At 34.3% G+C, this 17,494-nt stretch overlaps 1 protein-coding gene across 1 annotated transcript in view; it reads right to left on the bottom strand.

Moving 5' to 3' along the window:
- IL1RAPL1 (interleukin 1 receptor accessory protein like 1) overlaps window positions 1-17,494 on the bottom strand; it is a 685,271-nt gene that overhangs the window by 166,813 nt on the left and 500,964 nt on the right. The window contains exon 6 of the mRNA XM_052674171.1: window positions 12,447-12,521. Coding sequence (XP_052530131.1) covers window positions 12,447-12,521 — 75 coding nt within the window. The remainder of the gene's footprint in view (window positions 1-12,446; window positions 12,522-17,494) is intronic.

The raw sequence follows: 17,494 nt of genomic DNA, 5'->3' as shown, positions 1-17,494 counted from the left end.
ATTGATAAAGTAAAGTCTACAACTTCACATGCGCAGATTGTATCAAGACTAATATTTTTTTTTTTCTGTAACAAAGCAACATATCAAAGGCGGGAAAAATCCCGATTATTTTTGTCATGTCAGTAAGAGGAAGAACTAAAAAAGTCTGAAAAATATATCTGCCATTACCATTTTAAAAGACTGATAATTTCAATTTAGTGAAAATATCATCTCCTAAAACGACAAGTCTTTGAAGTTTGTTGAGCTCTATGACTACAATCATCCCTTCAAAAATATTTGTTACGTTGTTCTCAGTATCACTATTTATCATGTATACTTCAAATGGAAAACAAGGATTATCAACTATGTTCTTTACTCACACGAATGAGTACAAAAGAGTTGAAGAAAGAAAAGCTAATAAACAAAATTAACTGAAAGTATAATTAAAGAGTTGATATGGCTTTTTGTTTTATCATGGTAAGATGTATTCCTCATTCTCAAGTTTCTATAACAGGATACCAGATAGCCACTTAACAGACTGAATCACACATAACTTTAAAGAACAACAGAACAATGATTAGTGATGGAATTACCTCTTGTATTTGATCATTAAAAACCACTAACACATCTTCAATTATGGAGTTTCATTTTGACTCATTTAACAGTCAAAAATACAAGTACAGTAGAAAATCTGGGCTACACATTTCTATGGCACATTGTATCAATGATATTTCTGGTTATAAAATTAATGATCTTAAATATAAAATGTTTTTGAAAGGCCTGTTTTAAATATTTTTGAAAGCATTCAGTTATGGTACATAGATACCATCAAGGAAGATATTACTCCAACTTCAACTACGCCATTCCAGATGCCTAAGCAAAAAGGCTGAACTAACTACCCAGTCAACAGAGTGAGTTATCAGTGTGCCAAAGTCCAACTAAAAGCCACCTTTACAGGAAGATGCTGGTAGCTGTAGAGCAGTTCTACTCTGACACAGTATGATAACGGTGCCTTTCTCTGTCTAGTGACCCTATATGTATTGCTGCTGTAGGAAGCCTTCTGTACTGACTCAGACTGTGGTTTCACTGATTTGAGGCAAAGAACCTTTTATGCTGCTTACTTGTCACTTCACTCCCTGGCCAGGGAGTATGCCCCTACCATATATTGGCAGAAAATTTTGTTGTATCTACATCACTGGTACTGCAGTGCATCATTTAGCTTAAATTGTTTTCCTTTCTTGGATTATTTCTCAGCCATCTCATGAATCCTTGTAAGCATGAACGGTGAAGCTGGCTTAAAGAAGAGGGGGTCCCAGGAGGCAGATGTCAGAGTTGCACAGATTTACACTGCATTAAAGCAATTGTGAAACATCACATCATTATTGGCTAACCTTTCCAGGTAAAACTGTGTGCCCTTGAGAGTCTCCACAAATTCAAAAACCTATTCAAGTCATATGTCTGTAGCTGAGTAAAGATAACACTCTTTGTAATAAACAGCAGAAAATCAAAGGTACTGAGAGCAACAGAAGTTATACTGCTGGATAATTCTGTGCATCTGGCTCTAAGCATCTTTTATATTTTGGTTATAAAAAACAGCAGAAAAAAATTGCCTCCTCTGTAGACTTCTCTGTCGAAGTAGAAGCTTGCATAGTACTTCCACTCTTAAATTGCTGATGCGCTGGCTCAGACTGCCGTCAGAACCAGCCTTCATTTTCAACCTATCCTATTCTCCTTACTTGAAGGAGGGACTGATATAAGGAACTCCTCAAATAAAATATCTCTGAAAAAAGAATGCAGTATTCATACAACTCAGCTGGCAGGCAGGGAATTGTGACAGGTAGCAATGCGTGCAGAAAAGTCTTTGAAGTAATGTGAGTTATTCTTCATATATGGCCCTCCATAAATACTAAAATAACATCTTAATTCTTAATATTTTGTTTAATTGGACTGTTACTGTTGGTAATGCACTAACAAATATATTCATCATAGTAGGTAAATTTGACAATAGCTTGGATAAACAGAAGATTGTTTGTTCCCCAGTAGTAAATCCAAATAATTTCAGTTTTGGACTTTACCCTTGTAAATGTTATTTCTTTTGGTCCTTCAAAGAAGAAAAGTCCTATGGATTTTAGTACTCACACAGCAAGAAGTACCAGTATGTATAAGCTTTTTTCTTAGAAATACCTGAATTTTACAAAGCAATGAGAAATAAAAAATTGTATCTTGCCTACTGTATTTTAAAAACTTATAAAAATCTGTTTTGACCTTAATTACCACTCAAGAAAGGAAAAAAAAAAAATGTTGCATTTCCACAACACTGGCTGCTCCACTTGTAACTCATCCCTCCTTACATTACAATGGTATCTCTATATTAGATGTTAAAAATGTCTTTCATCAAGAAATACTCTAACTTTTACTGCAGTGAAAGGAATATTCTGGTAAAAAAAAAAAATTAGCAAGAGATTAAAAATATGCATAACAAGACCACAAGTACTCTCTGTTAATATAACAAGCTATAATAAACCTGTAGGTGTTTATAGTACTATAAAAAATTTCATAAAGCCAGTGAGAAGAAGCTAGTTCTCCTGTGTCATTAATTTTGCCTACCCAAGCTTTTAGAAATCATATGAAAAATCAGACTCTGGATTAACTACTCAGAAACACAAGCAATTATTGCACCAAATGACCTGCCTGAAAGAGTTGTTAAAGAAACCAAACACACGGCTCTCTAGCCTTGCATCTCAAATCTGTTCATTACAGTAGTGTCATAAATAGAGGTCATTTTGTAATACTTGCTATAATTTTTTCTTAATACACTTCACTTAACGGAAGTGTTTCTGTAGTGAATACAAATTATGACTTGATGTGTTTAATTTCTTGATAAGTATGGCATTTTTCTAACACTGTTTTTCGTACACATATTTCTCCATTAATAAAAACTAGCTATTTGAAAAGGGCAGAACATTTATAGTATTAGTAACATTTCTCTTTAAATGATTCATCAAACAGCTGAAATGGCTGATAAACTAGAAGGTAACATTTACTGTAGTGCAGTCCAAGGTAGACATTTCCTACATGCCTTATGAATTACCAGATCCAGAGCAGTAAATTTAAATTCTGGATTTACTAAACTTGGATGCTTTCTCTGTTTTAACTTTCTAGCTCCACAGTTCTCAAGAGCTACTTCTGAATTCATTTAAACAATTGTTTCACTTGAGTTTATTTTTAGTCATCTTTGTACATTTTCAGATCAGTACAAAAACTAAGCACTTAATAAATCTTCTGCTTCAGAACATATTTTATATTTTTGTGTGGGAAAAAGAAAAAGGAACTAATTAATCCACTGTCAGAATTCTACCTTAGGCAAAAGGATGAGATGTAAAAAACAGGACAGTTCAAGCTTAGAATCATGTTCTGAACTGTAAGAATTTATTACAAACATTTAAGCCCATGAGCCCCTCAGGGCTGCTACATTTCCTACCGACATGTCAAATTCCTGATATTATGAAATTTTGCAAATTTAGATTGATTTTTTTTCTTCAGAATGAAACCTGTGTACTGCACTAAATCATAACACACAGTACATCTCAGACAAAAATGAAACAAAACAATTTTCAGTGCAGCTTCTTGAAAAACCACTCCTAATTTGGACTGCATGAGCATATGCTGACTTCACCAATAATATTGGAAAGACTGTTGCTAGAAAGCAGACTAAGTCCTGAGAGAAAAAAAACACGCTAGTGTTTGTAGTTCCACTGTTAGCCCATAGACATACTTAATGAGATTAGCTTTACATGTGATGATCGTTGTTGCTCACATGGGACCTTTTATCTCAAGAGCAGAATATACTGGAATAGTTCATTAATATTACCTATAAATCATAAGTACTTAGGACAAAACATTGATGTTTGATTTTGATATTTACTATTCAACATTTGTATGCTTTTGCTTAGTACCATTAAGTAATATTTTATATCTCTGTCTGCAAGGAGACACTCGTGCTTCTTTCAACATCTGATACAATTAAGTGCCTATACGTAAATTTGAAAACACAGAGCATAGCTTCAAACCAAATATCTGGTGAACAATATAACTCCTGATGTTTGAAATGTAAGCAACTACAATCTTTTTAAGACTAAAATTTCAAAGAGCACCAATACCGTACAGTATACATCTATTTCTAGGTTGTATATCTTGGTATACTGTATTTATATATTATATTTATGATATATATAAATATATATTATATTTATGATGATCTCAGTTTCAGTTTCCTGCTGTTTCCCACAGAGGATTCTTATAAACGTTTTGTTGCATCTGGCTATATTTTATTCTGCTAGTAAGACAGATCATTTCTGATTGTCCAAGAAAGTCTTACATAAGAAATCAAACTTCTCAATAATTATCCAACTGATATTGAAAATCCTTTGAGGTTTTACAGTCTTTCCCCAAATTATAAAAACAAATGTTATGATATATTTTTTAAAAGGAAACTTTTAAAAACTGCACAAAATTTGGAAAATAAAATTTTCATGTATTTAATCTGTACATAAAGAATAAAATGTACAAACTTGAAGAGCATCTGTGCAGACCCTTTTTGTTGCATTAAATCATGCTTAGATGCATCCCACTGAAAGCACCTTAGATAAATATAGCATTGTATAATCTCCAGAGAAGACATTTTTCAACACATTATATAACACAATATATATATAATATTATATTATATATATACATATTAAATTATATATATTATATATATATTATATTATAACACAAATAAAGTAATTTGATTATTCAGATTAATTCAAAACTTTCCCAGACAAATCATTAAAAAAGGAGATAATATATGAACAAATGCATTATCAGGTTTTATCTATGTGAATATGCATATATTCATATATAGATTGGATACACATGAATGCATATATATATTCTCAAATGTACACACACAGAAAAGAGAGAAAATAAATTAAATGCATTAATACGATTTTTCTAATTTCCTTATTTATAATCTTCTTATAACCTTTGATTAAATCAGAAAAAAAGAGCAGAAGGAGAATTAGCTGATGTGTTGTCACTGAGCTGTAATTGCAAACATATCCTTAATGCATTAGTGCAGTTAAATACTTCTGAAACATTTTCTATCTCTCTTTAACAAACTATGATTGGCCGTAAGTGGACAATAATTGGATTAATGCAATCTAAAAGATGAAATTCTATAGCAGAGGCTATAAGGTAACTAATAAAATTAAAAACACACACACATACAAACAAAGCAAAACAGAACATAACCAGAATAAACAAAAAAAAAAACAACCCTGATCCAGTGATCATAATATCACTTATTAACACATGTACTGTTTGGGTTCTTTTCTTCTCTAGATTCTTCTTTTTCTCTTAGTCAATACCTTTGGAAGTCTTGAATCCATTCATTTTCTTTGTAAACATATTTGTCTGCTACATTTCTCCATTTAGAAACAGAATGCTCAAATGAAAATGCCAAGAAATAGCTCGAAAATTGTTTTCATTCTTTTCAGTAGAATGTGTAAAACCATATATATAACAGTTTGTGCCTGATGAAACTAAAGGGCTATGTATGGAATAGCCTCGCTGTATGATATGTCCTGAACACTTTAAAAAGAATAAAGACATTCATAATGCATATAGTTACTATATTTACTTAAATTGACTGAAAAACCCCTTTCCTGTTACTGTTGATATTTCTGACACTCCATCTCCTCTGATACACCCTTCCCTGAGACAGGAATAGCAAAGCTTAAGCCAGTTGAGGTACCTAGATACTATGATTTATAAAAAAACAACAAAATGTATGTGTAAATATCATCTTGAGTAAGAGCTAGGTAAATATTTTATTGCACATTATCATAGAATCATAGGTTCATAGAATCCTTAGAGTTGGAAGGGACCTGTAAAGGCCATCTAGTCCAACTCCCCTGCAGTGAACAGGGATGCCACAACTAAATCAGGTTTCCCAGGGCCTGATCCAGCCTCCTCTTGAAAGTCTCCAGGGACAGATCACCCACCACATCTCTGGTCAACACATTCCAATGCCTCACCCACTCCCACTGTAGAAGATTTTTTCCTTATGTCTAACCTAAATCTCTTTAAGCTTGAAGCCATTTCCCCTTGTCATATCACCACAGACCCTGCTAAAGAGTCCATCCCCTTCTTTCCTGTAGCTTTCCTTTGGATACTGAAAGGCTGCTATCAGGTCACCTTGGAGCCCGCTCTTCTCCAGGCTGAACAGCCCCAGTTCTCTCAGCCTGTCCTCAAAGGAGAGGTGTTCCATCCCTTGGATCATTTTTGTGGCCTTCCTCTGAATGCATCCAACAGGTCCGTGTCCCTCCTGTACTGAAGACTCCACATTTGGACAGAATACTTCAGGTGAGGCCTCACCATTGCAAAGCAGGGGGACAGAATTACCTCCCTCAAAGTATTGGTCCCAGCACTGACCCCTGTGGGTCATCACTGATCTCCATCCAGACACTGAGCCAGTGACCACCACTCTCTGAACTTTATCCTGCAGCCAGTTCTTCATCCATTGAACAGTCTACCCATCAAATCCACATCTTTCCAACTTGAAGAGAAGGATGTGGTGGGGTAGCATATCAAAGGCCTTACTGAAGTCCAGACAGATGACATCACTGGCTCTTCCCCTGTCCATTGATACAGTGACACCATCACAAAACGCCACTAGGTCATTCAAGCAAGATTTGCCCTTGGTGAAGCCATGCTATCACCTTCCTATCTTCCATGTGCCTAAGCACTACCTCCAGGAGGATGTGCTCCTGTGCATTATCTTTCTCAGCACAGAGGTGAGAGGTGATAGGAAGGCAGTTCCTGGGGTCATCCTTAATTCTATTTTTAAAAATGGGTGTGATGTTGCCTTTTTTCCAGTCACCAGGGACTTCCCTTGATTGTCAAGATTTCACCTGATTGCCACCAATTTTTCTCCTAAGTGGCTATTTTACCTTTCATTTACATGTCTCTGAAGATAGAAATTATTAAAGACATATGTACATACACAGATTGAGATGCGGCTGAAAACACACTTATTCTTCATCCTCCTATACTAGATGTCAAATGCATGAGTTTTCATGAACTAGTCTTCAGTTAAATTAACTTTACAAGTGAGTCGTTCAGCAAAACATTTTACACCGAATGTCCTACTATTTGACTGAATAATTATACTAAATTGAAATTTAGTAGAAAAGTTAGCTGTCTTGTAGTATTTAGGGTGGTGAGGCTGTGGCACAGCTGCCCAGAGAAGCTGTGATGCCCTGGAGATGCTGAAAGACAGGTTGGATAGGGCCCTGGGCAGCCTGAGCTGGTGGGGGGCAGCCCTGCCCATGGGCCTTGGTGGCCTAGCTATATTTTATTCCTAAGCTCTTATCTTCCTATATTTCAACAGAATTCACACGGGTGAGTATTTAAAAGGAATGGAGATATCAGCCTCTCTTGAAGTAAAGATGCTCATGTCATTGTGAAGGATCCTGAGCACAACGGTCTGAAGATCCAGTTCACAGCACTAAGTCTCAGCAGCTGGGCTGAGATAGAAATCACACTACAGCTCCTTTCTGTGCACGGAACTAGTGAGGTGGCTGGGAGGTGGCACCATTTTCTTTGACTTTTGCTGGGCCAGTGTCTGTCCCAGAGTCTCCTTTCCACAGCCATGTTTGAGTTAGCAGAATGTGCAGCCACATGGAAGCACTGGGAAAGTGTTGAGGGTTTCTTCCTCAAAAATAGATCATTTTAGTGTAAAGAACACTGGAACAATTAAGTAGATCAATGTAACAATTCCTAACATCATGAAGATGTTGTTCCTTTTATGGAGTCAGTATGGCAGTTAGATTAATTGTGTACAGTTAAAAATGATTTTAGGCATTCTTACATTTTAATTATCATCTAGAAAGGAGACATATATTGCTAGTTATTTCACATCACTTTAGGTAATTTATTTATACAGCTACTGATTACGCTAGCTAAGGAGTGCTTTTATCATTAATAATGTCAATTTGTGTGGAAGATTTTTATGAAAATGTTGCTATAAATGAAGTAGTATCCCACTCTTCCTGAAGTATTCTCATCTCCTTCTGGAACTTTTTTATATTCTCATTTTAGAAAGAACACATTAATAGCCAGTTTAATCACTTTTTTCAAGAATATGTTTAGGACAAAGAGAAAGAAGCAAGTCCCTATTCACTAGAGAGTGGTCAATTTCATTTTATGGAAATAATGCTCTAAAAATAAATAAAAGACAAAACAACAAGTACAGTAACAACAACAACAAAACCACATTCAGTGCAGATTTAGTCACAAGAATAAATTTTGGCATTGGATGAAATTCATGAAAACTCACTTCATTCAAATCACAAAGTGCTTAGGTGCCTGCCTATGTTTTAGGCCCATTCATATGGTTCTGGGAGTCTTTATTCATTTTCTCCTTTGTCTAGATGAAAATAATTCAACTATTGCTTTATTTTTCTAGCTGAATTCTGGCATTTCAAATTATAGGCTTGTGCAGAATCAGAAAATATACTGAAAAAAATGGGGATGACATAATTTCTGAGCTGTTTAATATCATTATTGATTTATTGTGTTTTGTTTCATGTGCATGTGTTGCTGTGTTTTTGTTGTTGTTTGCTTTTTTTTTTTTTTAATTCTGATCCATTACAGTCTGTTATGGAGACACACCTGTCTTCTTTTGGTCCATAAATAGATCAAATGGTTAATAGAATGAGATTTTCAACAGGCAGACTAATAATATGCTGTTAGTTTCTTTGAGGGAGAAAATATGTTTTACATTGCTGGTGGGAATAACAACATTGCCTGAAAGACTGGTGAAACTGAAAAGCCTCAAAATGTACCAATACAGAAAAACAGAACATAATTGTTAAATGAACATGCATCTTATATGCATTTCTGCCAAATGTATAACATCTGCATGAATCTAAAATTTAAAAAAATAGAATTACTTCTATTTTAGGAGTTTCATATATCAGAAATAATATCAATCTGAACAATGTAATTTCTACTCAGGTCTGAACTAAAAGTTTATAGTTTTTGTTATTCTTAGAATTCTTTTCTACTGTTATTGTGCTTTTTGCTTGCTGATTTTGGTAGTGCGTTGAGGTAAGAAAAAAGAAATCATGGAATGCAGTTCATTGGGGCTGCACATGGTTCTTCATTACTTGTGCCTTGTCTCCCTATTCCCCAGCTGATGCTTATGCTTCCAGCCCACACAATAGCCTGGAGCTGAATGGCAAACACAACTCATCTTATAGCTCCAAGATTCTTGCAAAGCTGCACCCTTTTCAAGACTATGTTCAACACAGTATTTTATCTGAAGTCCTTGTTTCCAGACTAGAAGTCTATACTGAAGTCACCATAGCTACTTAGGAATCTCTTGTCAGGAGAAAAGCTCAAAAAGAAAACAGTATTTTTACCCTAGGAACAGAAGTAAATGATTGATCACAAAATTGGAAGTGAATATACAAATAAAAAGCATTAAATGCAGAGCAGGACAAGTTTGGAATGTATCTTTCTTTCCTCATCAAGGATTTATCTGCCTCATGCTTTGGCTGTCTTGTACTGTCTTTCAAGAAAAGCCTTTGAGAAACAAATTTCTCCTTCAATTTCTATGCTGTGCTTTTACTCAGGGATTTCCTGATTACTATTCAGTGTGATTAAGACATTTCAAAAGAGGTTTCAAGATTCCTGCACCTCTCTTAGGTTGCTCATTGCACTGTAGTCATGTTTTATAATCCTCCAAATATCTTCCCATTGGGTGTCCCAAGAGTGGGACACCTTTTCCATGACTGACTGATTAGATTACATTTAAACCATAGGAGCCTGTAAGTTCCAGATTTGAGAGCTGCAGATTCTCCACCTTTTTTTTGCTTCAAGCCAAATACTGTAACACTTCATCAGTCACTCAGAGAAACTCCTCCTTCAATGTGTAATCACCTTGTGGAATACAACAGCTCTGTAGTCACATGATGTTAATTTTAATTGCTGGTATATATATAAGAGAGCAATATATCTCAGCAATAACACTGAGGCTACGAGGAATTTTCTCCAAAGTATGTTCAGAACTGTTCTCAAAAAGCCTGCTAGTACTGGAAAATTTCGAGGTGAACTATCACTGTTAATGTTTCAGAAGAACTTGGGTGCCCATAGAAGCACAGGCGTCTCTGTACATAACGTATAGCCCAAGGACATGCGCAGACGTGTGCCTTGCCTTCATTCCTGCTCAGTGTGGAAGACTGTGAGATAAGGACAGAAACATGAGCAGAGGTAACTGTACAAGCTTTATGGTGCACCAGCTGGTGCCCTGCAGCATGAAGTCGCAGACTACCTGAGGCTCTTGCCTCCTTGCTCTTCTTTTTCTATGCCAATATTTCCATCAATATGTTTAATTTTCAAATACAAGTCGAACACACCGTCCTAAACACACTGTGGAGGACTATCATGTTTTCTGTCACTGCCTAGATCAGTCTGCAAGTTATGATTAGCCCAGGCCTCAGATCGGTGGGAGGCTGTTGCCTGAGGTAATTTTCTAAGGTTTGGCTAAGTAAACCTGAATATTATTTCAATGTTAAAATATTTTTCTTTTTATTTTTTTGCAAAATATGAACTGAAACGGTAGCTCTCCACAAAGAAAGTGAAATGTAACCCTTTCAAACATTACCCGAAGGGATCAAAGCATTAAATCTATGAGTGGAACAATATTTGAGCCAGAGAACTATTTTTTTTCTTTTTTCTTTTTTTCTCACTTGCTTGAGCTCTGATACAACTTTTCAGAAACTCTTAAACAACAAATTAATATTCTATCTATATAAGGTAAAGTACTTTTGTTTCATATTTTTTTACAGTCAATTTTTCCATCTTGTGTGAGTGACATTTTCAAGTTAACTCTTTCACATTCATCAACAGCTACTCAGTTGTCTGAAAAGTGTCTTATCCATAACCTAGCACATCTCAAATAATTCATTCTGTTTCTTAGAACTATGAGAAATTAAAGGTATTATTAATACTTAAAATCATAGGTTAAAAGCTTCTAGCTAGCCATTAATAGTTACACTCTTGAATTAACCTCGATAAGTACAACACATTAGGTGAAACACTGACAAAGCCTAAAAAGGATGTCAATTCTTTTCCATTAAAAATATCCCAGTAACCAACATCAGTCAGAAAGAAAAATTGGGCAGTCACTTTGCTTTACATTTCCTATGATTGTAGGTGAATGAAAAGATAAAATCATCATGAGTCATCAAACACAGAAATTATGTGTTCGGACTTCAAAAAAATTAGTTGTATTAGGGAATATAACCCCTTTCCTATATAATACTTTCAGAATATATGTGTATAGAACCTCATAAAATTATTTGAATAGCTTGAATTATAATGTAATTTTTATCAATACCAAAATGAAGATGAGTTAGCTACTATTAGCTACAGGCTGTCAAGCACCATAAGATTCTCTGTTGCTGACTCTCCAAACTCATTTGCAAGTATTCTGCTATTTCTTTTTGCTGATGTTGTTCTGAAGAATGTCCAGAGTTTGGTTATCTTTCTTTCATTTTATCTAATTTTAATTTTAAATTATTTTTATGTGATTAAAACAACCAGCATATTGTTTGCCTTTGTATCTTTAGTTAAAATGTTCAAAGATCTGTCAAATTATAAGTCCAAATTATAAGTCCAGTTTAACTTCCTGATGACTGCTTGTTTCTTAGAAGTTGCCACCTGTGAGTCCACAAAGGAGAAAAACTTCTATGTCCTGTAAGCCATAGTAATTCATTTACTTAATTTTGGATACTTAATTACATGTACGGCAGTAAGTGATCTAAGTGAGAAAATATATCCACCATCCACTAGTTTGGAAAAAAGTGAAAAAATGATTTTGTACATAAATTTCTCTCTATTCACACATAAATATCTGTAAATTTTAAATAATCAGACTGAATTACTTTAAGGTCTCACTGCTGAATAGTTTTAAACCAGTACTACATTTATACACACAGAAAGTATAAATACAGAGTACCAAGTAAGTCATGTAAACAGAATTTAAATGACAAAATCCCACTGAGGTTTTAATATATATGGGTATATTTAAATATACAGAAAAGGGAAACTTTAGAAAGAAAATCTCAGGCACACGCATAACAATGGGAAATGGAAAAAAAAAACAGTAAAAAATGCAGTAGTATTCAAGACTTTAGTACTGAGATTATTTTCTAATTTTTTTTTTTTTTTTTTTTTTTTTTGTGAACAAAACTCTTCTAGATGTTATATGATACACCTCCACCATGTCAACACAGTATGTTTAATGTATTTTTAATGAAAGTATTAATGACATCATATTATCACATTACCACTGTACATTAACACATCAAATATCTTCATACAATTTGAAGAGAAATTATGTGTTTACTACTTACCTAAATGGGTCTCCTGAATTGTTAGCTTACTTTCCAATGGGTGTAAAAGCTTTGGTGGTTTATCTGTTAGTGGCGCTAGAAAAGAAAGAAATTCACATATATAGTTTTCTGATAATTATTGTGTAGAAAAAAAAACTTGATACATTGGCTCAGAAATGTTTTTTCTTTGTTCATGCCTTAAGTAATGTTCATGCTTTACGCAGCCGTAAATGCTTTCACTTATAGAGTAAATACAGCACCACAATTAGATTATTAGATTAGATTTATATACTGAGGTACTGGAGACATTTGTTAAAAAAAAAATCTCTTCAGACTTTCACAAAAACCCTACAGCAACATCTTACAGTTTTGTGTTTTCGTAAACGTGTTTAATGAAGTATTTTATTGCTTATTATAATATTTAAATACATTCCTGCCAAATAGTCACTATCAGAGAAATAACATAGATAATCTAAGATTTGAAGGTGGATTAAAATAAAAGGGGTTCATTTTTAAAATTCAAGGGACAGATGCAGCGACGTAATGTTAAGACTCCTACTAAAATTACTTCCCTCTTCCCTTTTAATTTACTCTGAAATAATTATGGTAGAATAATGTAAACTGCAGAATAAGAGTTCTGTCATGGTCAAAAACATTCTGAAGGTGCTAATAGGAACTTTCTGAAGCCTGTTCAAAACGTGCTGCTGAAAAGTGCAGCTATTACCCAGATTCATCACCTTATGCATACTTAATTAATAGAAGTGACTATCTGATTATTGCTACTTTCATATTACTAACAACTACTGTTAGTAAGTCTGTTCTACTGATGTCTGACAGACAAGTGCATGATACATGAAAAGAACATTCACTTTTTTTCTTTAAATGATTAGTAAGTGTTCATGGGAAATCTCCAACTTTTAGCTCCCTGGAACATCTTGATATTTAGCTTTTCAACATTAATTCACATTTCAGTCTTTAACATAGATTATGGGCTGTCAGAGATTTAAAGTACTTTTGACATTTTGATATAACTGTGTAATATTTGTTCCCTCAAACTTGTCAAATCACTACTTCCTTTCTTACTGACACACATTCACATGTGTGTAGGTTTAATCTACTAAACACACTCATCTCCTGTCAGTTGAACTGAGGGAGAGGTTGAGCTGCTTTCTTTTTATTACACTCATTTTACTCTTTGATTAAATTATCAATGCCCTTTAATACCTACAGTACTAACACTAACATTGCATGCAACAAGTAGAGAATTAATCCATATTTTGCTGTTTCATAGATATTTTTCTTATTTGGCCAATGCATAAATCTCCCCAATTGTTATCACAGAATTATAGCATGGCTTGGGTTAGAAGGGATCTTAAAAATCATCTAGTTCCCTTTGCCATCACTGACAAACAGTAAATCAAGCACTAGATCAGGTCACTCAAGGCCTTAAACATCTTCAGATATGGGGCAAAACCTTATGTGTTGATCCATCAGTGCAAGGGATGAATCAAAATACCTCTTCAGGGAAAAGACCTAGATTTGGTGCACAAACACTCTTTCAGTTCATTTTTCTACTTTCTACAGGAAATTATTCTGTGTTCAGGACTTCAGAGACAGCCCACAGTTATTAAAGATTTTTACAGCATCTCTGGGTTGTTACTTCTCTTTACACTGATGTCCCTATCTCTCCTTCTATCTTTTTTTTTTTTTTCTTTTTTTTTCCTTATGAGCTAAAGTAGGTGGAAGGGAAAAGGATCCAAATTGTGTTTTTTCTTAAACTACAAAATTAGTCATTCCCAATCTTAACTTTTCCATCAAGACTCAGAATTTATCAGCACATTGCCATTTAAAAAAATCATCCACTTTGAATTTAAATTTAGTTTTGCAGTTCTGTCACTCTAAACTCAATTACCATTTATCAGATAGTGTTTTCTGAGTCACTGTTGTTCTAAATCTGTTTTGAGACTCTTCAAGAAAACAAGTTTCTCATTGTATTAAAGATATAACTAGTTCAACAAATTCAACGAGGCTAGAAAACAGTTTTTTTTGTTTTTTTTTTCTAATCAAAGCAAAGAAAGACATTACTTTTATGGTACTGTACTGAAGATCTCTAAGAAGCTTCCTACTATTAAATGAATTGGCATAAAATCATTATTAGCAATATATAAATAAATCACAATTGAAATGATGATGAAGTTATTACATAACTTATGCACAACACAATTTTCCTGTAACTTGTAATATTCAAGTCTTCCACAAAGAATTTCACAGAAGAAATATTGTTGAAAACAATTAATTAGATATATAACTGATATATTAGATTCACAGGAATATGTAGGCTGAAAAGACATTCTGGAGATCAAGAGGTTTAAACTCTTGCTGAAAATAAATTCAATAGATCAGTCAGTAGGTCAATACTTCATCCACTGAAGTTCTAAACACCTCTGTGGATGGAGAATTCACCATTTCAAGTATTTAATCCTCTAAGCGCTGGACTCAATCCAGCTTATGTCTTTTTCTACACTGAGGAACCAAAACTTTGACAGAGCATTCCCAGTGTGCTCTCATAGGTTCTAAATAGTTGTGTAGGAACACTTTCCTGTACCTGCTAGCTAAACATTTGAGAAAAAATGTGCAGTTGGCCCTTGCTGACTGAGGTTCAACTTATTTTATGCCTGGACTGATAGATATGCTGGGACTGATGGATCTGCAAAGCTTTTTTCTATTCAGTTAGACCATGCCCTAAACTACTGCTTATTCCAGAACTAGGGCAAGACTTTGCATTTGCCTTTGTCCAACTACATGGTCATCAGTCCCTGTCTTCAACTTGTCAAGATCTCTCAGCAGCTTTGATCTCCAGCACATAACCCAGTCTTCCACTTTTGCTGAAACTGAACTTTATTCTACCATCTAGCAGACATAATACATAAGCTCTCTAATCAAGATTAAAACACTATAATAATAATAACACACTATAGGTTTCCTGTGTTGTATTTTAAGGTGATATTTGCCAGTATTTTTGGCCAGGAAGAATGAGTAACTGTAGGCACATCTGATGGTTCAAGCAGTTATATATCCCAGGGCTAGCTCCTTCACCCACGTAGAAAACCAAAAGCATCCCTGAGCATACTGCATTTCAAAGTTTTAGCTATAGGGAAACATTGAAATAGAATGATACAGGGAAGGAAAATCACCTCACTATCTTGCTATACTTAAGAGTATCAAATTTTAGGGCAATTTGAAATGTACTCTCAATCAATCTACACTTTATTTGCATGTTATTTTATTTATTAACCTACAAATACATGAATGTTTTTCTGGCAATTAAGCCATGTGAACCAAAACAAATGTGAGAAGATTTCAGCTGCCCCTCTGCATTTCAGTTTTATGCTGTCTGCAGAAACCAACATTCATAGGCAGCACAGAGCTTCTGCAATCCTTGTTTAGTTTAGAAACTCTGAAGTAGACCTATTGTTTCCTATAAATAATTTCGAATCCTTCAGACTATGAGGTATCATATTCCTAACTAGAGCAACCTATCATATAACAGACTACTCACATAACAGACTATTCAAAATGAGCACATTTTTCAGGTTAGAGATGTTGAGGTACAGTTATTTAGAAAGTTCAACAACAACAACAAAAATTTCATCCTTTGTCTCTGACTTTTTACAAAATATAAAGAACTGGGAAAAAAAAAGAAAACCTACAAAAAAAAAAAAAACAAACCAAAAACAAACAAAAAAAAAAACAAACACAAAATCGCACAACTATAGCCTTCCTTAGCAAGCTAAGTACCCTTTATTTTTTTAAGAGCTTTACAAAGGCAACTATTTTCTGATCCTACAGAAATGTTAATGATTTCAAAGCACTTCCTGTACTGCATTGCAAGCAAACAACCAGAATTCTTTTCCCTGTTGCTAAATAATAGAGAAGGCCCTCTTCCCACTAGGTACTTATCCCATGATTGTCAGAAGGAACAGTGCTCAGATTCCTATTTCTGTTCTTACATAGAAGATTGTCAAGTTTCTTGGCAAGAATCTTAATTCCAGGACATCATTGTCTACTAATGCATGGATGCAGTATCTTTCCCTCTCTTTCCCCCACCCTCTCTCCTCTTTCCCTCTTCTTTCCCCCACTGCTTCTCTCTCTTTCTTCTGCAGCTTCTTCTCCCTCTTCACTTCTTCTTCTTCTCTTTCCCTCTCTATTTCCTTTTCCCCTTAAGAGTAAAGAATCTTATTCCAGATAAAGTTAACAAAAACTCCAAAACAAACAAACAAAAGCAAAACAACAACAACAACAAAAAGAAACCACAGGATTTTGTTAGGTCAGTTTCTCAGAAGTAAAAGCAGTTTGATCAAATCCACTTTACAGTCCATCTTTGATTTCCGAAACATAACTGTAGAATGGTTTGCAAAGAAATTAAAAGAAAACGAAAATAAAACAACAACAACAACAAAAATCATAAGTGAAATAACCTTTTCTGAAACTGTAAGTTTAAAATTAATATTTAATTTTAAACTTACAGTTCATGTGCAAACATAATGATTGTACTCAAAGAGAAAGCAACTAACTTCATATTCCTTATCTACTAGATTGGATGTACATTTAAAACGTATTGAAATATTTGCCTTGTGGTGAAAAAACAAAGGACTATAAACTAGCCAGAAGATAATACTTCCACATTGGCTGCTTATTTCTACATTTTTGTTTCTGAGCTAAATCTTTAACTTCAGATGCTCATGGTCACATAGTATATCCTTTTACTGCATGCAAACTTCTATTATTCGGGGAGACTAGCCACTTGACAGTTTCATATAACTAATGAAGAAAAGCTTAATCTGAACTGTACATCAAAATATGACTAATCCTGGGTACAAAAAAAAAATTACAATGACATAGCACACAAGCTTAATTATAATCATTAATATCATTGATAATAATTTTGAAGATCTATGCTTGTGTCTACTCACAAATTGCTCAGATTCTGCTATGGACATTGTGATGGTTACAAATAGTCTTTATTTCTTAGAGGCAGACATAACTATGAGGAGCTGTCTTCAACTTAG

This window comes from Tympanuchus pallidicinctus, unplaced genomic scaffold (genome assembly GCF_026119805.1).
Source record: "Tympanuchus pallidicinctus isolate F22 unplaced genomic scaffold, pur_lepc_1.0 scaffold14, whole genome shotgun sequence".
In the NCBI taxonomy this organism is placed as follows: domain Eukaryota; kingdom Metazoa; phylum Chordata; class Aves; order Galliformes; family Phasianidae; genus Tympanuchus; species Tympanuchus pallidicinctus.
This window is presented reverse-complemented; position numbering and strand designations above follow the sequence as displayed.